A 22,231-nucleotide genomic window follows, 5' to 3' on the forward strand; every position below is an offset into this window, starting at 1 on the left:
GCACGCCATCGCGGAGGCTCGCTGAGGACAGCAGCGGAAGAGAGCGCGCCAGGGCTCGGCTCGCCACCCAGCAGCGCCGCACAGACGGCTAAGCCCCGGGCAAGCCAGGACTCACTCGGCCAAGTGTGGTCCATCCTGAGCCCCGCGCCGGGCCCGCGCCCAGCCTCCCGGCACCGAGCCTCCAGAGCTGCCCGGACCCCCGCCTAGCGGGGGCTCTGCAGCCCCCAGCTGCTTGTCGGGACCAGGCCGCAGAAGAAGGGACAGGAGAAAAAAGTGTGAAGCTGGGAAAGCCACGTTTCCATGACACCAACTCCTGGGGGCTCGAGGAGACCGCAGCCGCGGGAGTGCAGCGGTGGGAGAAATGGCCCAAAGCCACGAAGGGAGAGGGGACGCGGCTGCGTGCTCCCGTGTGCATGCCCGAGTGCGGTGGGTCCTCTGGGGTGGCGACGGCAGGAAGGCGGGTGCATGTCCTTGTGCACTAGCATAAGTTGTGGGGAATTGGAGGCACTCTGGGTACTTAGTGAGGCTCAGTAGCTTCGGACTCAGAAAAAGTTATATCCCTTGAGTCCCGTTATTAAGATTCCACTGTAAGAAACTCCTAACATTTTCCCAGTTCTTTGAATTTTGAACACGTGCTTCCATTTCTGTAGCGAGCACATTTGCAAATGTTACATTATTTCCTACTTGAGCTGATATTTCCTGTGAAATCTGTCTTGACTTTGATTTTGAGTTGCTGGAGTGGTGTCTAGCCAGCTATATACAAACTGCAGAGTTAAAAGTCTGTTCTAGAAACGGCTCCTGGGACTAGGTTCATAAGATTGGAGAAGGTCCTAAACGTGGGCATTATTCAGATATGCTGCGGAGCCGGCGGCCGTGAGGTCAGCGCCACTGGGGCCTTTCCCCCGTTTCCAGGGCTTTTCCTTGCCACCCTTTCCCCCATGCACATGTCAGGCGAGTGCTGTCAGATTAGCAAAGGCTGACTGTAAGGATAAGCGGGCTGGATGCTCTGACTGCCCGAGACCCAGAGGCAGCGCTGCGTGGTTGGTTTGACACCTGCATGGTCTTTGAATCTGTATTTCACTCCGATTATTTCCCAGTCCCTAGTAGGCCAGCATAATTATGGCTGCATCTGCTGCAGGCTTCAGGTAATTTTCCCCTGCAGAAACGTATTTGGACCAAATTACCAGCTGTGATCAATAAAGACTTATAGAATGTATGTGAATTCATACCAGGAAATACAAATTCAGAGTAGTGTTTAGCCAGAACTAATTATTTTAAGTCTGAAAAAGAACACAGTTACTGAGAATATAGATGTCCTGTTGGGTGCTGGCATACTTATTTTAGTATGTGAAAAGAGTTTCCATTGCTACGCTTTTCTTTACTTCAACAAGAGAGAATATTTCACGATGGGTCATACTGTTTAAGAGAGACAGGTGGGTAGCTGCTCTTGTGTTTCATAATTCTAGCAGGATTTGTTCTCTCGTTTGTCTCAGAGCTTGTTCAGAAGGATTCTAAATATGAAATATAAATTTATAGGAAATATGTTTACAGAAAGCATATAAAGTGTTGAAATAACCTAATGGAAATGATGATTGTTGATTATTGATGTAATGTGGTCACTTTCCTTTAGAAAAGCTCTTTAAAAATCTAAAATGTGGGCCAGGGAGATAACTCAGTGGTCTAAAGCGCCTGCTTAGGCAAGCGCAGGGACCAGGGTTTGATCCCTGGCACCACATGCTGTGCCAGCCCCTCCACCGGGGCAGGCTGAGCCAGCCTCAAAAACAAAAACGACAAAAAACCTAAATTACATGGCTAATTGAAATCTCAAAATATAGTAAGGACTTTAAAAGAAGTCACACCAAAAGAAAAGTGAATCACCCGCTTCCTGGCCCCCTAACAAGTTAGGCACATTTTGTCCTGTTCCATTCAGCTCCTTTCCCTACAGTTTCCATAATCACAGAGGTGTTATAGAGACCTTGTCGCTTGACCTTCTGTGCCGTGTCTTTGTTTTGCTGCATGACCTTTTCTGGTCATTTCAGAAGTCTGTGTACTAGTACGTTGGGTCCTTGTGCCATTACGACCTTAGATTGTCCAATATTTCTAAAGGTTTACAATGGCACAAAACATAAAATGGAGTTTCGTTGTGGACAGAACTTGAGCTTCCAAGGGTATGCTCTGACTTCCGGTCTGGTGTGTAAGTCACTTTATTACCTTGACCATTTGAAAAGAGAATTCCTCGTGTGCTTGACTGGCCGAGCGTGCTTGCGCCTGTCAGGTCTGTGTGTGGGTAGGATGCCGCTTCATCCCGATGAGCTGGCTTTCTGCTGCCGTGATGTCTTCAGAGACTTCAGTGTGACTTTCTCTCCATGTGACCCCGGGAGCCGGGAGCTGCGGCTAGAGTGAACTGCGTAGATGGAGTCAGGAGGCATGGTTCCCTCTGTCCGCCTCGTAATCTCTAGGGGACAGTTTACCGTATATTAGTTTGAGAAAATCCAGTGACATTCTGTGTTTTGACAAGCTCCTTTTCTTTTGTTTTGGTTTGAAATACCAAATTATCTCACTGTTGATTTCAGTTTCTCTTAGGAGAGTGGGCTGCTCTGCTTGGTCGTACCTTAAGCAGACCTATCTGCTTTCCTCCAGTATTTCAGCGATTGCTGAAGGTTAGCAAGGCTGATGCTCATAGGGGAGCGTCCGCGCTGCACCCCAAGTCCGTGGTCACCAAGAGCAAGCAGATAAGAACGAGGAGTAGCAGCCTGTCTCTTTCAGGCTCAGTCCCTACGATGCGTGTTCTTTTAATCTGGTTGATTCTGTCCTGGTAACTCAAAGGCTTCCAAGAGAAAGATGAGAAATCTGGCAGAGTTAAGCTGGTTAGGGATTGAGGTCAGCATTGATACAGGGGGATTTTGAAGGAAGGAACAGGTATTTGTGAGGGCAGACTGTGGACAGAGGGCTGTCCCTGCGCAGCTCAGATGCAGCGGAAGGCAGCCTGGCCGCCCAGGATGTGATTAATGCTGCCTCATCCTTCAATTTTAGAACCTCTAAAATCAGGAAGTTGGCCTCAGTCAGGGACACACAGTGGGAAGCCTTAGAGTGCCTCCCGTATCATTTTTTTCTTTTGTTATTTAAAAAAATACATCATCACAAAAAGTTTGGAAAACAGTGAACCGAAGCAAATCTCTCGTGATGTTCTTGCCTCGGCCAGGGTGTCTGCTCATGTTTGTTACTGTAGTCCAGGTTTTTTGTTTGGTTTTCTCCACATGTGCTTTAGATTGCTTCTTTTGTGCAGTTCTGGGAATCAAACCAGGGCCTTCTGTGCGTTGGGCAAGTGCTCTGCTACCGAGCCCACGCTCAGCATCGTTTTAATCTTTATTTTGAGACAGGGTCTTGGTGAGTTACTGAGTTACCCAAGTTGGACCCAAACTCAGATCCTTATGAGCCTCTTGCCTCAGCCCCCCCACCCCCCACGCTGGGATTACAGACACAAACCTCCACACCCAGCCACCCGCTTCCCCATTGAAGAAACCCCTACTGAACTTGTTTTATGTGGAATGTGAACCGGGTATCTTGCTGAGCGTCACTTCCTATCCCTTTCCCCTCCGTGTTCACTGTCTGGATGTCAGTTGTGATTTCTGCTTGATTTCATCCTTGTAGCATTCCTTCATAGTCCTCGCAGTGTCCTCACTGTGGGGCAGTTAGAGCGCTCTGGGGCCTATTCCATGCCCAGTGGTAATTGTCAAGACTGCACCATGTAGCTGTTACGTACTTTTTTTAAAAGCAACTTCATTCTGTTGAGTTTCTTTTTTTTCGACCACTGTTGTGCATTTTTCTCCGAATTTCTGTCTTCGGGTTTTGTTTGCTCATTTTGGGGATTGGTGAAGAGCAGGGTGATGGATCTTGTTTTAGGCACTTTCCTCATTGCTGGAGAGAAACACCTGACACCCACAAGTTAGGGGAGGAGAGTTTTGCCTTAGCTCAGTCTGTAGAGGTTTCAGCCCGCAGTCAGCTGGCGGCAGGGCAGGGCAGGGCAGGGCAGCAAGCAGGGAGCAGCCTGCGCAGGGCAGCCAGAGGCAGGATGTGGTGAGTCTCCCTTTCCCTTTCGATTCCTTCCAGGCTGCACGCCCCTCACACCCAGGGGGCCTTCTCTTCCCATCCCCACCCCGAGCTGCCCTAAACCAATCCAGTCACCACACCCTTAATCCAGTACTGCACATCCTGAAACTAATCACCGCCCAGAAGCCCCACCTGTGGGTACACAGGGCTGCGGGGAGGTCTAGACTTAAGCCACGACACATTTCTGGGCTCAGCATGTCTGTCTGTCTGTCTGTCCTCAGTGGTGAAAGCGGTGCTGGGAAGACCGTCGCTGCGAAGTACATCATGAGCTATATCTCACGGGTGTCGGGAGGAGGCCCCAAGGTCCAGGTAAGCTGCCCTGCTGTTACCCAGTGTACAAGAATTCCCATTTGCCGTGCATCTGTCTCTATGCATACATTTATCTTCCATTTGCTATTTAAAAATTCTGTGGAATTTTGCTTCCACAGAAAAGTTCTATGACCAAGAAACAGGAAATTTGCAAATACATGAATAGCGTACTTTGAGATAGACAAGCTTAGTGTGTAACAAGCTCTCCCAAGCTGGGTAGCAGGATTACTGAAGTGCCCCACCTCGTCTGGCAGGATAATTTTATTGGTCAGTCGACTGCAGTCGTGCTAAGTCGCCCAGGCATCCTCTGGCCTCGCCGCCCCAGTAGCTAGGCGTACAGGCCTGTGCGCCACGTTGTTTTTAGTTTGTCCTTCAGAGATACTGGAATGTACGTAGGATTCGGTGTTTGCAGAGTTGCTTGTGGCATTTCTTGGTAATGGAAAAGACTGGACATAAGTGCTCACGCCGTGAAACAGGTTTCTGTCTATCATACGACGGATCGTTACTCAGCTCCATGGAGGGCCTCCTGTGCTGAAAGGAGTGATCTCGAGGTCGCTGTTGCCTACCAAAAGCAAGGCCTGGGACATTGACGGCAGACGTTTTTGCTTGAATGGCTGTATGCGGCGTGTCCCTTGTGACCACAACTGTCTTAGGGTGGGAAGCAGGGCGTGCGGCGAGGCCTCTCTGTCACTCTGCACGTACTTAGGTGGTAGATCATGTGAATTAGTTGTCAGTGGAAGAAATTCATACCAGTATTTAAAAAATGAGAAAGGAAAAAAAGAGAAAAGAAAGGGTGACCCTTGAAAGGAAACGTGAGAAAAGGAGAAAGCCGGGAGAATGAGGATTCACGAGAGGTAGGTAAGAAAAGGAGTCAAGAGCCGTGTGTGATGGGGCACACTTGCAATCCCAGCACTCGGGAGGCTGATGCAGGAGGATCGCTGTGAGTTCGAGGCCAGCCTCAGCTGCGTAATGAGTTCAAGGCCAGCCTGAGCTACGGAGTGAGACCCTGTCTCAAAAAAAGAAAAACAAAAATAAACAGCAAGAGGCATCAGGACTGGCAAACCAGAGACCCACAGGGTCTGGAAGCGAGGCGCCGGGTGGGTCCTCTGCGTGGTCTCAGACCAGCATTTGGCAGCAGGAGCAGCATCCCCAGAGCAGGACAAGGCCTCCCACTCTGCAGGGCCAGGTGATGGTGACAGGGCTCAGACACCTGGGCCGGGCAAAGCCATGGTGCTCGTTACAGCACACAGGGCAGGTGACATGTTTTAACTGCAGCTCATGTCCCATGGTAGAACAACTCTAAAACCAGAATCATTTAGTAAGAAATGTTATCACCAAGGGCAGCTGCAGATTTTTTAAAAGGCATCTTAAGATGCTTTCTGTTTTGGATCTGTCTGCTATTATATAGCGCTCTGTCATGGCCCAGTGGATGGGAGAGTTTTATTAGAGAAGCAGAAAGCTCAGCGTGGTGCTGGACACTTGTCATCCCAGCACTGTAGGAAGCCGAAGCACTCAAATCAAAAGTTTGAGACCAGTCTGAGCAACTCCACAGTTTAGTAAGCCCTGTCTCAAATGTAACAATGTTTAAAAGTCTTTAATGTAGGTCAGTGTAAAGGCCCTGAGTTCAATCCTAGATACTGCCAAGAATAATAATAGGACGAGGAAAGGGAAGGGTTACAAGAGCATCTCTTCCTAAGAGACACTTGGGAGGCTGGGGATATGGTTCAGTAGAATAAGCACTTCCCTGGCAAGTGCAAGGGCCTGAGTTCAATCCCCCGTTCCCGGGAGGGGGTGGGGGGACAATCCCTAAGAGACACTTGGGAAGTCTGGGCACATCTGGCCAGTAGAAAAAAGATACAAAGGATCTTAGTGAGGAATCCAAAAAGTCATTTGACAAAGAAGAGCAAGGTTTATGCAGAGAAGAGCAGCAGGAAGCCCATGTGACGTGTGGACGGACCCAACCCTTGCCCGAGGAGGGGCGGCCCCTCCATGCATGGTGGGTCTGTGCCACCCCCAGCCCCGTCTGCTGTCGCCTGTGGCCTGGTAGGCAGACTGCACACAGTTAATGTCGACTCTTCTCTTCCTGTTTTCCTTTGAGGACAGTCATACAAAGCTCTTGGCTTCGAATTAGTCAGTAGCTCAGGAGCGCCCGCCAGATAGCTTGTTATTTCTGGAGCCTGTGAGCATAGCATGTGAATCGTTAGGAGCACAGGCTGACTCACTGCGGGAGGAGCACCCGGCCTCGAGCGCTAGCGTGTGCGCTGCCTGTGGCTGCCGTGTGCTTTGCACACTTTTAGGGCCAGCACAGAATGGGGCCGGGGAGATAGCTCAGCAGCATAAGCACCTGCCTGGCAAGCACAAGGTCTTTGAGTTCAATCCCTGGTACAACCAAAAAATCCCCCAAAAACCAGAATAACAGTGCCTGGAAACCAAACGCTCCCTCTGCAGTCCCCCTGTGCTCCTGGAGTAGACCGTGTTGGTACAACCAGCGCCACAAGGGAACGGGTTAGAAATAAGGATTCTTGGGCCCCACCTCAGGCCCTAAATCCACATCTGCATTTGCACAACGTCCCCAGGTGACTCAGGTGCGCTGATGTTGGACAAGTACCCAGTTATACTTCCCTGGCCTTGTTTGGGGGGCTGGAGAGCGGACTGATCTCCCACATGGTAACTCCTGTTTGTGGCACAGCGGGGGATGCTGTGGACCTGTAGTGACAGTGGCAGCTCCGGGGAGAACAGCAGGAGCAGCCCTTGGTGCTGCTCCTCGCTGTGGCTTCTGTCCAGATGTCCCCCCAAAGCCTCGTGTCGTAATACGTCGGGCTTTTTCGGATGTGGCTGGGTCTAGAGCTGTGGCTGCTTCGTGGTGCAGTGCTGGGACTATGGGTGCACGATCGCTAAGTCGGTCCAGCGATTGGCTCGGTGCCTCCCGAGTCTGGTAGCCTGGACACCATGTGAGGGATAGAAAGAGGTTTGTTTACCTCTTGCTTGCTTTGCCGCCTTCTGCCCGCCGTGGGCTGTGCCCCCTCTGGTTCGCCCCTATGCCCAGCAACCTGCCCTGGAGCCAGCCAGTTATGCACTGACCCCTCTACAAACTATGAGCTGGATGCACCTTCCCCCTTTAACTTTGGGGGTTGGGTGTTTGGTCTCAGGAAGGATAGAAAAGTAGCTAAGAGATCCTTTCCCTTGATGTGACCGCCATGCTCCCAGGCACACAGAGGTACAGGGTAGAGACCTAGGCTGGGCACTTCTGTTTTCTTTTGTCCTGGGGATCAAACCTAGGACCTTCACATAGGGCTAAAATGCCCAGCTTTTTTTTGTTTTATTGCAAGACTGAATCTCAGTGAATCCCTAGGGAGCCCAGGCCAGGCTCACACTCGGGATCCTCCTGCCTCAGCCTCTGGGAGTGCTGGGGTCACAGGTGTGCACCTCCACGGCTGGCTCTGCTGATGGCACACTGGCCCAGGGGTCCCAAATCAAGCCAGGGCACGTGGGAGACCCCGTCACACAGCCCTGTCTGCAGCTGTGAAGAACCAATTCTTCCAGGCCCCCAGGATACTTGCGGGGTGTAGCCCTCCCAGGTGGGGAGCAGGACCCTGGGGAGGGGTGTCCATGCCTTCTGACCCATCTTTGCTGCCACAGCATGTGAAGGACATCATCCTGCAGTCCAACCCGCTGCTGGAGGCCTTCGGGAATGCCAAGACCGTCCGCAACAACAACTCCAGCCGATTTGTAAGTCTGCTCCTGGGTTGCCGGGCCTCTGCGCTCCAGAGGACCTGGGCCCAGCTCCCCAGTAGTTGGGAGGGGGGCCTCTGGCCAGTGCTCATTTTCCCACAGTGTGACCCGCTCTTCCTCTGTCCTCTGCTGAGTCATTTGGAGCCAGGTGCACACAAGTATGCCCCCTGAGTGAGGCACAGAGTGCTAGGGGCGGCAGTGTGGGCCCTCTGCCCTTGGCTGTTCCCAGGAGCAGAGGCACAGACAGGGGCCAACACCGTGTCCCAGGGTGGGCGCTGTCTAGTGACCATCAGGACCCTCGGAGCCTGCATGGCAGGCAGCACAGGTGCCAGACGCCCATCAGATGGGCCCTGGGACAGCCCTGACCCCGCACCGTGCGCCACCTTTGTGCACACTCATTGCCCCAGGTGACAGCACCCGAGCCCACAGGACCTTGCCACCCACCGACCCACCCAAGGGACAGGGGAGCGCGGTGCTCCGAGTGCCGTCTCACCCGTTTTCTGCCTCGTGCCTCCTGGCATGCGGATTAGAAAACAGGCGAGGATGAGTATGAAAGTGGTCCCCTGACGAAGAAGCCAGACTTCTGGAGAAACAAGTGCTTGGCCAGTAGCTGGGGCGTCGCTAGCCTTCGCATCCCACTACCACAGCTTGTGTCGGCACCACCGCACACAGGAAGCCATCCGTGAGGCTGGGCTCGCTGTTTGTAAAAAATAGGAATTTCAGGGGAAAACTTTTTACCTTTCACTCTTTGTTTTGGAAGCGAGTCCGTCCTAAAGGCCTAAAGGCGTCCGCTCCTGTGCATGCGGATGGCCAGCCCCAGCCAGGTGGCCGTGGCCACACCCACCTCACACTCCTTGTTCCCGGGTGGCAGGGATTATTTATTCATTTGTTCGGCTCACACTTCTCAGTTCAGTGCCTAGGGTGTTTTATCTGGAAGTTTCTAGGCAGTGAAATAAGAGCAAAAATGTAGGCTCATTTTCCACTTGACCTTTTTCCTAATTGTCATTATAAATCTACCTGGTAAAAATAGACTCTACACGTTTAACCCTCCAGCTGCCTGCCTCTGTACCTTCCTTGAAGAGCAGAAAGTTTACCAAATAAATTGTTCTTTATCCTTAGAGGATACTTAAGTCAATTTTCTATAAATACTGAAAACCCCAGCATTTATTATTTATCTGATTATAAGATTTCATACAACACTAGTGGAAAGGTAGGAAAACAGTACACACAGGCATTCTCTCTCTCTCTCTCTCTCTCTCTCTCTCTCTCTCTCTCTCTCTCTCTCTGTCACATCTAATGGCATAAAATGACAGAAATGCGACTTTTAACAATATATCATTTTCTGTCTGTCATGGGCAAACCTGAAGGAGACTGATAATCTAAGGTGCTACTGATTAAAGACACACATTTTCCCAGAAGAGCAATTGGACAGTTTTTGGAGAGTAAGGGTGGGGATTCCTGAGGTCAGGCCCAGGGCTCAGTGTCAACCCTGCCGCTGGTGTTGTGCTGGGTATTTTCATTAAAATTTAAAGTGGTCAATGTCTTTGACCCAACCATACTTTTTGTATAAATTCTCCAAGGGTCTTGTTGAATAACAACTTAAGATATCTGTAATGTAGTAGTAAGATTTTTGAAAAGGCTATAATACAATATTTACAGTGTCGTCCCATTTTTATTTTACTTTATACATTTTTAAAATTTATGTATTTTGCACAGGGTCTCACTTGGACTCGTAGTGATCCTCCTGTCTTTAGCCTCCCCAGTGGGGATCACAGGCGTGCGCCATCACGCCCGGGCTCTGTTGCTGGCTCAGCATACCCGGGGGTGGGGTTGGCAAGGCCCCACGCCTCCCCAACAAGGTTTTCATCATTCACATACGCCTTCCTGGGTCTTGACAAAGCCTGCGTTTCTGAGCCCTAGGAAGGACCAGGTTCTGGGGAGGAAGTGCAGTGGGCGTCGGTGCACCTCTGGGTGCCTTTTCCTGCTCGAGCCAGGGCTCTGCTCCTCCCAGCAGCACAGTCGTGGCAGTAAGCCAGCCCCGGGCCCACGAGGAGCTGCTGTGACCTGACTCACCAGAAAGTGTTTTTGTTTCAGATGAGCATTTTAGTTGTTCAGGGGTAGAAGAAACTGACCACTTTAGCTCAGCTCAGTAGAATAAATACCTGCCTGGTGAGCGCAGGGTCCTGAGTTCAGTCACTCTTACCGCAACAAAACCAAACAAACAAAACAAAACCACCTTGAGACAAGTCCTCCTGGAGGGCAATTTGCGTCCCCTTCGGGGGTATACAGTCCCAGAACTCCTGGGGGCACCTGGGAACTCTGTGGCAGGCTTCACGCCTTCTGCTCAGCGCCTCCTCTCAGAGGGAGCAACCGAGAAACAGCACAGGGCGTATTGGGCCTATTTAGTGCAGCTGGAGGAACTGGGTGTCTCGGTACGAAATCACGGGCTCCACGGAAGCTTGGGTTATTGTTTGATAGGAAAAAAAAAAATGAGGAAGTCTGGCCCAGAATCAGGAGTAACTCCAAATGTATTTCATTGATGAGCTTCCTTGAATTCTCCGCTCTATTCAAAGGCAGCTGGGCCCGTTGTTTTTGTTTACCAGCCGCTCACATCTCCCTAACTTTCTTGCAGGGAAAATACTTTGAAATCCAGTTCAGCCCAGGTGGAGAGCCAGATGGTGGAAAGATCTCCAACTTCCTTCTGGAGAAGTCCAGGGTGGTGATGCGGAACCCTGGGGAGCGGAGTTTCCACATCTTCTACCAGGTTTTCCTTTATATTTTTTCTTTCCTTCTTGATATTACTTCTCCATATTTTTTAATATTTTTAATTAATTAATTGGTAAAGGGTCTCACTATGCAGCTCAGATTTGTAGTGTTCCTCCTATCTCAACCTCCCTAGCCCTGCGATTACAGGCATGTGCCACCATGCCCAGTTTCAGAGCCAGCAGAGCGCACCTAGGATTCCGGGGCCGGCACAGCATGCAGTACCAGGGATCAAACCTAGGTCCTTGCACTTGCCAGGCAGGTGCTTAGACAGCCGAGCTATCTCCCTAGCCCCTCCATAGTGTTTTTAAATGCTGTTTTAGGCATTGTGCTCTACCAAGCCAAGGAGGGCTTGCCATCATGCCAGGGCAAGTCACCGTGCAGACAGCATGAGACGGTTCCTACACTGGAGGGGAATATCTTCTTATTAGAGTAACTGGTCCCCCACAAGTTATGTAGTTGAGACATTACTTCAGAACAAAAGGAGCAGAGAGTCTTTGCCAAGTGGGAATTCACGTGGGGAGACCAGGGCTGGGTGTTCAGGAAGGAGTGGTGCTAAGGAGGGTGCACTCCTGGCAGTGGATGACACACAGTGGTCGGGGTCCAGACCACAGCGCACGCCGGCATGGACGGGCAGCCAGAGGGAGGAGGGCAGGCGCAGCTCAGGGCAGCACTGGCGAGCCTTTCAGAGCCCGCTGTGGCTCGCAGGCCGTGGCTCGCCACCGTGGGCTTGCGGTCTTTAGCACCAGCCCAGCAAGTGTCCACTTGGAAGCCACGGAGAGTTTAGGGTGCTACAGTGTGCGGGATGCCTCAGAGGTATGTGCCAGGCTACAGCAGCCATCCCTTCTGTCTGAAAAGTATTGTACGTATGCTTAAAAAAAAAAAGCCGTATTCAGATGTTTAATGTGTAGGTTTATTGATGAGTATTTTCTTATCAGGGATCCATGTTAGAATTTTCTTCAGGGTTGGTCAGGTGACTGTTTCCGCTTGGCTCGGCTTCCAGTTCAAAAGCTACTGGATTAAAAGAAGTTGCAGTGTGGCAGCAGCTCACCGTGAGTCTGTGCAGACTTCTGCGACAGCGCCAGGCCACTCTTGTAGTTGACAGCCGGTGGCTGAAAAGTGCACGCAGGCCAAAAGGTTCTGCGAATCCTGCAGTGCTTTAAGTTGTTTCAGTCAAAGCAGATATACAAGTGAATGAAATAAGCTGTGTGTATCACATAATACTTACAGAACACCAGACAGAAGCATCCCGTGGGTGGCAGGGCCCTCCGTGCCCTCTAGGAGTCCTAGACTTGTAGGTCAGGGACCCGCAGTGCAAGACTCTGGCGTGAAAGAGATGGTGGAAGCTGCAAGACAGACAAGAGGCGGGGCCGGGGCGGGGCCTGGGGGCCGGGGCGGGGCCTGGGGGGCTGGGGCTGGGCCTGGGGGCCGGGGCGGGGTCGGGGCGGGCCGCCTGCTTGTGCAGGATGAAGAGCAGGAATGGCCTGTGAGAAGGGAGCTCTGCATCCTGCCCTGTCCCAGAGCCCGGGGCAGCCTCAGGACTGAACCAGACACTCCAGGCTCATGGACAAAGGGTGGCTGGTGGCTGGTGGCTGGGACCCTGGCAAAGAGCAAGCCACTGGAGCTAGACGTTGGCGCCTAGGGAGAGGAGAAGGTGAATGCAGGTGGCTGAACCGTGAGGAAGTAGATGGCGCAGCTCAAAGAGCTCAAAGATGAGCTTCCAGCAGAGGCAGGAGGCAGCAGTGTGGCTGTACGTAGAAGAGCTGGAGAGAAGTGAAAACGCGAGGGAGAGGGACTGTGTGCAGAAGGAACGTTCTTCAGACAAAGGAAACGAAGGAGTGGTGCTGAGTGGTTTTGTGTCGAAAGGGAGAAAGGCAAGGGATGTCCCAGGGTGACCTAGAACTTCCCAGTAGTGCAGATGTGGCCTCCTGTCCGGGCAGGGGTCCAGGCAGGGAGGAGGACCTGGGCACTGGGGAAGCTGGGCTCAGGACTGACCCTGTTTCGCTAAATATTGCTGGGTCAGGGCCTTGGCGTGCTGGAGTCGTCCTTCAGGGGCCGAGTGTGTCCCTCCTAGCCTCTCGGCAGCGTTCTCTTGGGGTTAGACCTGGTGGGCGGATTCACACCCTGGGCCCCGGCAGACCAGCTCCTTCCTCCCAGGGTTGGCTTGGGAACCTTTTCCAGCACACCGCTGGCCAGAACCCTTCCGGAGGGTCTTGTCCAGGCCTGAGGCAGGAGGCAGACTAAAACTGAAAGTCAGGGGACAGGCAGAGACCAGGAGGCTTCCTGGCACCAGAGTGCAGGACCCAGAGCAGTTGCATGCACCCCATGGCGAGGCGCAGGGAGCAGCCAGCTCCCTGAGAAGCCACGACTGAGCTGGGCAAAAGGGAGCAGCATGGTGCTTTCTCTGCAGAGCGGTCGCAGGTCACCTCCTGTCCCCGGACAGGAGAACACCTTAGGTCTCATGAGAAGCCAAAGCTGCAGAGATGGTGTGAAGTATGTGGACGTTCACAGCCACTTCCTTTATTTGGAGCCTGGGCCCACTCATGAGTTTAGAACGCAGGGCTGAGAAGCCCTCCCCGCCTAGGCACAGGTGCGGCGGCGGCGGCGGCGGCCGAGGGCGCTCCAGGTCAGGCTCACACGTGTTCTCTGGCTGCAGCTGATCGAGGGTGCCTCTGCAGAGCAGAAGCACAGCCTGGGCGTCACCAGCATGGACTATTACTACTACCTGAGCCTCTCGGGCTCCTACAAGGTAGACGACATCGATGACAAGCGGGACTTCCAGGAAACCCTGGTAAGTGCCAGCTCTGGGCCAGGCAGGGGTCCCTGAGGTGCTCAGGCTGGACTCGAATTTTCGATCCTCTTGCCTCTGCCTCCGAAGTGACCGAGGTAATAGGCACACACATCCTTTTAATCGGCTGTAGAAATTTGGGAACACTTGAGTCTTCCCCCCCCCCCCATTCTCTCTTTGCTTCTTTGCACCTGGATACTTCCAGGTTAGAGGACAATCCTCTTGCTTTGTGCTGTTCTCACGTCACGCACGCCCTCTACAGACCATGTAGCTAGTCAGGTAACGGCATGCACATTGTTCCCACAGTCCTCTGGGGGAGCCACCTCCCAGCCCTTCCTCTGCCAGGCCCAGGTCTGAGGAGGACCTGTCACCATGAAGGGAGCTGATGTTTGTGACGTCAAGGGACAGGATGTTCAGACTGCTCCTCCTTAAAGGCACAAGGAAAGCCTGAGTGTGCGTAAGCGCCCTGTGCGCTGGTCCAGGCACCTCCGTCCTTCCTCAGGATAGAGATCTCCAAGCTGCTTTTATCAAATTTAGTGGACCTCAGAGGCTCTGCTTTCTAACGGCACAGTGGTCAGTGACCACACCGCGCAGACGCTTCCCGCCATCATGCAGAGCACGCCGCGCACCCGTGACTCCAGCTCCGCCTGTGCTCTAGCGTCCTCCTGCGAGCTGTGAGGCCGCTGGCCCTTGTGTGGAAACCTGCCTCTCTGTTCCAGCACGCCATGAATGTGATCGGCATCTTCGCAGAAGAGCAGACGCTGGTGCTGCAGATTGTGGCCGGGATTCTCCACCTGGGCAACATCAGCTTCAAGGAAGTGGGCAACTATGCGGCCGTGGAGAGCGAAGAGTGTGCGTAGAGGGGCCCTGGTGGGGGTGGGCATGAGGGAGATGCCCCAGCCAGCGCATGGCCCAGCCTGGATCTCCGTGGGGGTGTTGGGCAGAGGTAGAGTCTCGCGTGTCCCGTGTGGCACAGCAACGTGGCCTTAGGAAAGGAGGCACCTTTTCTGTGCTCCTGCCCCTCACCATGCCATGGCCCGCCTTACATGCCCTGGCAGGATTACATGTTGAGGTTGAAAGACAAAAACGCAGTGATGAAAAATAACGGTTTAAAGGATTCTGAATGAATCCTTCCCCGTGGCTGGCCTCTCTGTGCATGGTCTGCATTTTCCTAAGGGTTCTAAAGCAAGCAGTAGAGTATCCGTCTATGGGGAAAGCTCATGGCTTTCACTTTGCCCCACGGGTGGGTCAGACGAGATTTCTGAGCACAGAGAAAAGCGGGCTTGAACTGTGCAGCCATGTTGCCCTTAATGACGTCAGTTCAGCACCTCAAGACCTGAGTGCGCACTTCCTGCTGGCAGAAACGGGCAGTGCCCTGTGCCCGCCGAGATCTACCACAAGCACCACGACGCATGACTCCGGCTCCCAAGCAGGGGCGGCTTTCCAGGCAGTTCTCGGAGCCCACACATCCCCTAACCACCCAGGAAGGCATCTCTTCCTGTCTCAGCATTCTTCAGGGATGACAGATTTACAGGCTCAGTAATAAATAGTATCCCGCTCATTGCTGACAGTGCACTGGGAACATTTCCATTCCAAATAAGGACCCTTTTTAATGTTTTTTTGTTTTCTTTTCTCATAAAAGAAGGAAGTTCTGTTAGCGCTTCACATCTCTCTGATAAAGACAAATTACGCTGACCAGGGAAAGGGGGTAGAAAACAATAAATATGTAAGGTATCTGCAATGCCTAGAAACATGGCCTAGCGACCACAGTAAGGTAGTGTTTGCAGACTGTGGACTTTGGCCTTGACCGTTAGCAAGTCCACTCAGTGTCCAGTAGAACTACTCACACATAGCCAGCGTTAGTGGCTCGGGAACCTTCGGGTGTGTAGTGTCTGTGGAATTAGGCCGGGTGCCTCTTGCCTGTCAGGCGACAAAGCCTCCATCGTGTGTGTGCCTGAGCACAGTCATGGTGCACCAGCAGGCATGCCCCTGCTCCGATGTCTGGGGCCGGCAGCCACTGCTGCAGGATGGTTAAGGCCCAGACTGGCAACAGCTTGGGGAGTGCCCAGCCAGAGGTGGTGGAAGTGTCCAGCAGCGGGGCTGGGCTGGAAGCCATGCAGGCCTTGTGGAATCTGCTGCTGCGAGGGGTTTGCTTTTGCCAGTTCTGATTTCTGTTCACTTGCCCTGTGGGTTAAGATGGTCGTGATGGGTGGCCCCTGCAGGTCCTTTCTTTTGTCTCCCAGCAGCGGGGCTGCATGTTCCAATCAACCCATTCTTTCCTGCTCTTTCCCAGCATTTGTGGGAGGAGAGCTGTGACATGGTGTCCCGCAGTTGCTCCCTCATGCAGGGTCGCAGCTCGACGGTTTTCTGTCAGTTCCTAAAGATGCTCCAGTCTTTCAGGTCCGTAGCTTTCCATTGCTTGGCTGCCTCTGGTTTTTTTGTTTGTTTGTTTTGGTTTGGTTTTTTTGTGGTACCAGGGATCAAACTCAGGACCTTGTGCTTGCCAGGCAAGCACTTACTCCGCTGAGCTATCTCCCCAGCCCTGATTTCTTTTTTTTTTTTTAAACATTTCCCTTTGTTGCCAAGTGTCTAGAAGATTCTGGCCCTCTGGTGTTCTAAATGACCACTGTGGAGATGGATGACCTGGGCTGTGTCATCTTGCTCATTTTGAGTGGAGTGTGTGTGTAGAGGGCAGGGCTGCCCGCATTGTTGATGATCAAAGAAAGCACCTTGCTTTGGCTATCTTAAGTAGGACAGCTAGCCTTTTAAGTAAAATAGGCATTTATTTAACTAACGGAGAAATAAAGGATGTTGTGAGCCAGTCTTTTATGTTGCTGAGAAGGCAGTCAGGTTTCAATGTAGACATTTGTGTGGCTGGTCTCAGTATGATAAAGGGACATGCTTTGGGAGAGCAGTTTTGCTTGAAAGGTATTAAGTAATATCAGAGATATAAAATTAATGATCATAAACATAATGACATCCAAAATAAAAAGGCCATTGAAGGAAACGAGGCAATTTTAATAATAAAGAAGAAGAAAATGCACAAAAAGCCGGTCCCTTTCTTTGCCCCACACTTGGGGGATGCACAGATGAGCCGTGAATACCTTGCCATTTGTTCTTAGACCATAAGCAAGGCCCTTTCAGTTGCTGTACCTTCTTGGTTTTCCTGTCTTCCCTGCAGTTCAGATACGAATGGAAAAATTAAACCTAACTTCGCCCTCATTTAGTGCCGTAGCACAAGCCTGTCTTCGTCAGACATGCTGCAACATTACTTTTTAGTGGGTTGTTTTATACGGCTCTCGATCCCTAGACCACAGTCACACCCCCATTTTTTCCCCCATTTTTAAATTGAGCATCTCCTCCCTCCTCAGCTTCCCCTGACCACCAGGGCCTGCGTCAGTGCTCTTACCGGCTGCGGGCTGCGGTGCACACTCATGGATATGCACAGCCTGAAGGAAGACCTCCAAGCAGCCCTATAATTTCTGCACCAGGGCAGCCGCAAGAATATATGAGGCCCTAAAAGCTGGTGGTTGCAAACTGTGGCATGGAGCTTCCCCCACCCACATGCCGCCTCCTCTCTGGCTGGCTAGCTGTTCCCCTGTGTGGGGCTCTGTTTGCTGGCCAGTGTCCCTGCGTTTTGACTTCCTGCAGCCCTTGGCTCTGCCTTCTGCAGGGGAAGCGCAGCCGCTGGAGGTGTGGCTGTGTCTTTGACAGTCTCTCCTGTCTGCTTTGGTTTGTTTTTTTTGTTTTTTTTTTTCTTCTTTAAATTTTATTTTAAAGAAAAACAGTTTCAAAGCACTATAGCAGGAAAATAGCAATGATGAATACATTGCATATTGTCATCTTTAAATTACTCCTGAGCACAAGAGGCAGGTACTTAATTGTTCAAACAATAGGAGCACAAGCCTTTGTTTTGGACAAGTGAAGAGAAATTAGTGGCCTAAGTGTCTCATTTGTGGGCGTGAGCGCATGGGCGTGCCTTTCCCTCCTTCTCGGCCCCCCACATCTCTTTCCTTTTGACCAGGACTCTTGGCCCTACTGTTTTACTTTTTAGCCGAGATCATGACATAGACAGTTCTAGCAGGTAGCTGTGCCCCTGTTTTGGCCTGGTTAGCAATTTGGGAGGATTCCGTATTCACAAAACTAGCCAAGTTGGGGCTGACTGCTCATTGTGTAAAACTCCCTTAGTCCAGTGGACACGAAGCAGAGCAAGGTGGGCGGCGCCTGTGATAGACTGGCCTCCCTAATGCTGGTGGAAACAGCCTCTTCGGTCACCGACACTGTAGCCAGCGTCTCTGGCTCTCCCGCCAGCCCTCCTTCTGCCCTTCTGCTGTGCAAGGGGAGTTGCCGTGCAGCAGAAGACACACCGCCTTCCTGGGCCGGGGATGACGTGAAAGCTAACAGGGGGTCAGGCCTGAGCCCGTTGGGTGTTCTTCACAGATCAGCAGAGCGGCTGCGTGAGCCCCCTGGAGAGCGTAAGCTGTCGCGTTCTGGCTGCGTGCTTCTCCAAGTGCATTGGAGGGTGCCTCTCCTCGGAAGCGCTGTCCTGAGAAACGCCAGCCTCTCCCATCCTGGCGCTGTCTGTGCAGGTCAAGCCAATTGTCCTTTCCAAGTTTTCAGCATTGTCGCAGGGTCTTTAGCGCAGTCCTTTCACCAGAGCTTCAGTAAAGCTTTATACAGCGAAAGGAGACGCATCGGCAGGCTCAGAGCTTTGACTTGAGCTCAGAATCTTTCATACTGGAAAACCCAGCATTCTTTCATAGCCAAGAGTAGGGTCCTGTGTTCCTGCCAAAACATTGTGACCAGGAGTCGGGAACGCCTTGTCGGTCTGTAGTCCCACTTTTCTCTGGTAGGTTTTAGGGTCTGAAATCGAGTTGCCCAGGCCGGGAAGCCCGCATGTCACTACAAGAGACCACGCACAACCCTGCCGTGTGTCCCGGTAGACCAGCAAGCCCGATGTGGCTGACCCCAGTCGCCCCCATGCCACTCCCACCACCCATATCCCCAAGTCTCGTAGACCCTGTGCGGGCCTGCAGGTCCCCTTACCCTCTGCCTGGCTGTCTCACGTCCTGAGGAGGCAGCACTAGGCCCTTGCCTCCAGCCCACCCTGAGCTTTAAATTGCACTGCAGTTTCAGCTCCGTCCACTGTGGTCTGCAGCTTGCCTGCCTCTTCCTCTGTGCCTGCTCCACTCCTGCCTCCACCTCTGTGCAAACCCTCCTGGTGCCCTCAGGCCCAGCACAGGGACCCACCTACCTTCCTTGGATCGTCCTGGCGGGCAGTGACCACACCACGCTCCTCCCGACTGTGACTGTCACGTGTTCAGTCTTTAGGAGGGTCAGATGTGTTTTCAGCTCATCTAGATTGCCTTGAAGATGTCTTACCTACTGTGTGCCCTTTCTTTGTAGTGACCTGTGGGAGGTAAATACTCACTGAAAGTTGTGTAGTTATCAGTTCCATCATAGCAGGCACTTCCAGTTTTCAGAAATGATCCCTTTTGCATCCAAAAGAGGAGAAAAAAATATATGGAGCCCCTACCACCGTATTCTCCTGAGCAGTCCTGCCAGGCTGTCTCAGGCATTTCTCTGTCTTCTCGGGGGAGAGCTTGGCCACCACCTTTCTTGGACGCTGGTCCGTGTGGTTGGAAATCCCTGATGTAGGAATCAGTTGACATGTGTAATAGGACAGTGGGAAAAAGAAAGTAGGTGGCTGCATCAGGGTCACTGCCTCCGCCCGAGGGGGAGGCCAGGGGAATTAAGGGTGGCGCCGTGTCTCTGGACGCGCGGGGGTGCAGCCACATCTCTGGGAGTCCTGAAAGACATCCTGTTTGTTCCGCAGTTTTGGCTTTTCCCGCGTATCTGCTGGGCATAAACCAGGACCGGCTGAAAGAGAAGCTGACGAGCCGGCAGATGGACAGCAAGTGGGGGGGCAAGTCGGAGTCCATCCACGTGACACTCAACGTGGAGCAGGCCTGCTACACCAGGGACGCGCTTGCCAAAGCCCTGCACTCCCGCATCTTCGATTTCTTGGTGGATGTAAGTACCGGGGTGCCGTGGCCAGCGCCAGGCTCTGGCGTGCAGAGGGAGCTGCTGAAGAGCTGCTCCTGTGCTGGGGCTCATTCCTCTTGGCCCTCGCCTCCTCCCTGTCCCCTCCCCCCGTCCCCTCCTCTCACTGCTCCTGTGGGATCCACTCTGTAAGACGCCCTTGCTAGCTTGGTGGGGCAGCCACTTCTTCCAGACCACACATAGCAGAGCCAGGACTAGTGACCAGGATAGGACGAGATCCATGATGTTGTAAGTGTCACACACTGCTGTGTGACAAGTTGCCTCAAACACTGCCCTTCCACAATCAGTGTTTCTGCTCTCACAGCTTCTGTGAGTCAGGCCTTTGAGATCAGCCTACCCCAGGGACAGGGGTTCTGTGGGGCGCCGCTCAGACTGTAGTCAGCCCGCGGCCTGACCCAGGCAGAGGGGATGGTGAAGCGGCACCCCGCGCGCAGGCAGCTGGCGGCAGGAGGCCACGCTTCCTTCCGTCTCCTTGGGGCTGCGCACTGAGCCTCACAGCCTGCAGTTGCTGCCTCAGTGAGAGAGCTGAGGCAGTGCACGGGCCCCAGACTGCACGATTTGCATGCCCTGACCCTGGGTTTCCGTACAGTGGGACCCCAGTTCACAAATGCTTTTGTTTGGGAAAAAAAAAGTAGGTCCCCAAACAGAAGCATTTAGCAAACTTTTGATTTGGTCACAAATTCTGCATCCAGCGATGAGTGTGACCGTGGCTGCCTTGCTCAGCCCCTCGAAGCGAGTCAGGCTCCTCCTAGCCACCCGCGAGGAGAGGAGAATAAGGCTTCCACTTTGAAAGGGAAGACTATCAAAGACCTGTAATATAGTTTAAGCCTGCCTCAGATGGTGGGGCTTGGCGTGATTACACACACACACGTGTGCTTATGTTTATGCATATAGGATGTGTAAGTGTGTGTGCCGAGCCGTATCTGTCTGGAAACGTAGCCATTCAGCACTGCGGTCAGACGGTGCAGGCCTGTGTACGTCTCTGCGGCCTCAAAATGCTTTAAGCACCCACGGCCATATGTGCCAGATACGAAGTACTTTAGAAAAAAAAAATAGCATTTAACTCTGACATCAACTCCATGGCTTAGATACTACCTCTGACTTACACAGAAGTTGGAGAGGCAGAGTGAAGGAATCGGGCCTACCTTGCTACCCTGAGTCTGTCCTAGGAGCACCTAAGTTCCTAGCTGTCCTGCACCTCTGGTCTTTATCCATCACGTGAGGAGGAGCCCCTACGGGGCCCTAGGCAGGGCCACCTGTAGAGCCTTAGCTCCAAGGGCCGTGTGTCTGAGTCCAAAGTGGCAGCTGCAAAGCTTGTGCGCAGCTGGGGTGTCACTGCGCAGACGGGTGCCTGTCCCCTGCCCTTGGAGCCGCTTCAGGCTGCGCCTGCCGGGGAAGGCAGGGCCACATGTTGCTCTGCCCAGATGTCTCATCTGACGGAGAAGGAACCCTCAGGCCACCCCCAGTGCCGAGGGTGGCGGGAACGGGGCGTGGAACCCACAGCTCTCGTCTCTGTCCAGGGCACCTTCCAGCGCTGGACTCCTGCCTCCCTCCCTGTCATCCCTCCGCTTCTCTGTGGTAAGAGTGTCTGGATGCCTGTGTAGCGGGCACTAATCAAGCTGGTGTTTGTCCCCGAGGCACTCACCGTGTGCTAGGCGCTGGGCCTGCGTCCTGTGTCACTCCCCATTAGCTCACAGGTGATGTGTGGTGTTCTTTGCGTGGAAGACACGTCCGGTGTTTCAGCACTCAGACATTTCCCACCCCCAGGAGTTTTCCTCGTGGCTTCCTCCCTCCCGACCCCTCTCACTGGCCCCTCCGTTCTCTCCCTGCCCGCTGTCGCTCAGTCTGTTCCATCAGGTTGCATGGGCTTTTCTCACAGTGACCCTGAGTCCACGTGTAGGTGTCATGCCGCTTAATGTTGGTCCAGGCTGAGCTTGCTGCCCAGTGCAACCGTCCGTCGGCCCCCATCTGGAAAATGGGGCAGTGGTGGCGTCCCCGCTGGCGCAGGAGTACTCAGCGCACGGGCACACGGAGAGCTCCCCGCACAGCCCAGCAGCGGCGGAGGCTAAGTGCGTGAGAGTTGCCCTTGTTGCCAGCTTAGGGATGATTGCTCCTGTTAGCGGGACGCGGCTCATCTCTGTGAGCTCTGAGGCACAGGCACCGCGGCACCCTGGCACGCGGTGCAGGATCGCTGAAGAATGGTCACCTTGGAGCTGCCGGCAGCAGTATTCGCAGAGTCTGTAGCGCCGGCTCTTGGCGGGAGCCAGCTTTCAGGTCATCCACGATGCCATCTTCTCCTCACTCTTCCACGGCAAATGGCACCGTGAAAGCATTGGACACATAGACAAGCTTTTTTAAAAACGCAAGCTGGGGCTGGAGAGATGGCTCAGTGGTCTGGAGCACCTACTTAGAACAAGCTTGGCAGGGCATCAGGGACCGCGGTTCGATCCCCCAGCGCCGCATGCC

At 53.0% G+C, this 22,231-nt stretch overlaps 1 protein-coding gene across 1 annotated transcript in view; it reads left to right on the forward strand.

The window, feature by feature from the left end:
- Myo1e (myosin IE) overlaps positions 1-22,231 on the forward strand; it is a 171,974-nt gene that overhangs the window by 98,743 nt on the left and 51,000 nt on the right. Inside the window, exons 5-10 of the mRNA XM_023712658.1 lie at positions 4,332-4,419; positions 8,059-8,148; positions 10,784-10,915; positions 13,571-13,705; positions 14,422-14,554; positions 19,539-19,735. Of these exons, the coding sequence (XP_023568426.1) occupies positions 4,332-4,419; positions 8,059-8,148; positions 10,784-10,915; positions 13,571-13,705; positions 14,422-14,554; positions 19,539-19,735 (775 nt within the window). The remainder of the gene's footprint in view (positions 1-4,331; positions 4,420-8,058; positions 8,149-10,783; positions 10,916-13,570; positions 13,706-14,421; positions 14,555-19,538; positions 19,736-22,231) is intronic.

Source organism: Octodon degus, unplaced genomic scaffold, assembly GCF_000260255.1.
Source record: "Octodon degus isolate 3935 unplaced genomic scaffold, OctDeg1.0 scaffold00026, whole genome shotgun sequence".
In the NCBI taxonomy this organism is placed as follows: Eukaryota; Metazoa; Chordata; class Mammalia; order Rodentia; family Octodontidae; genus Octodon; species Octodon degus.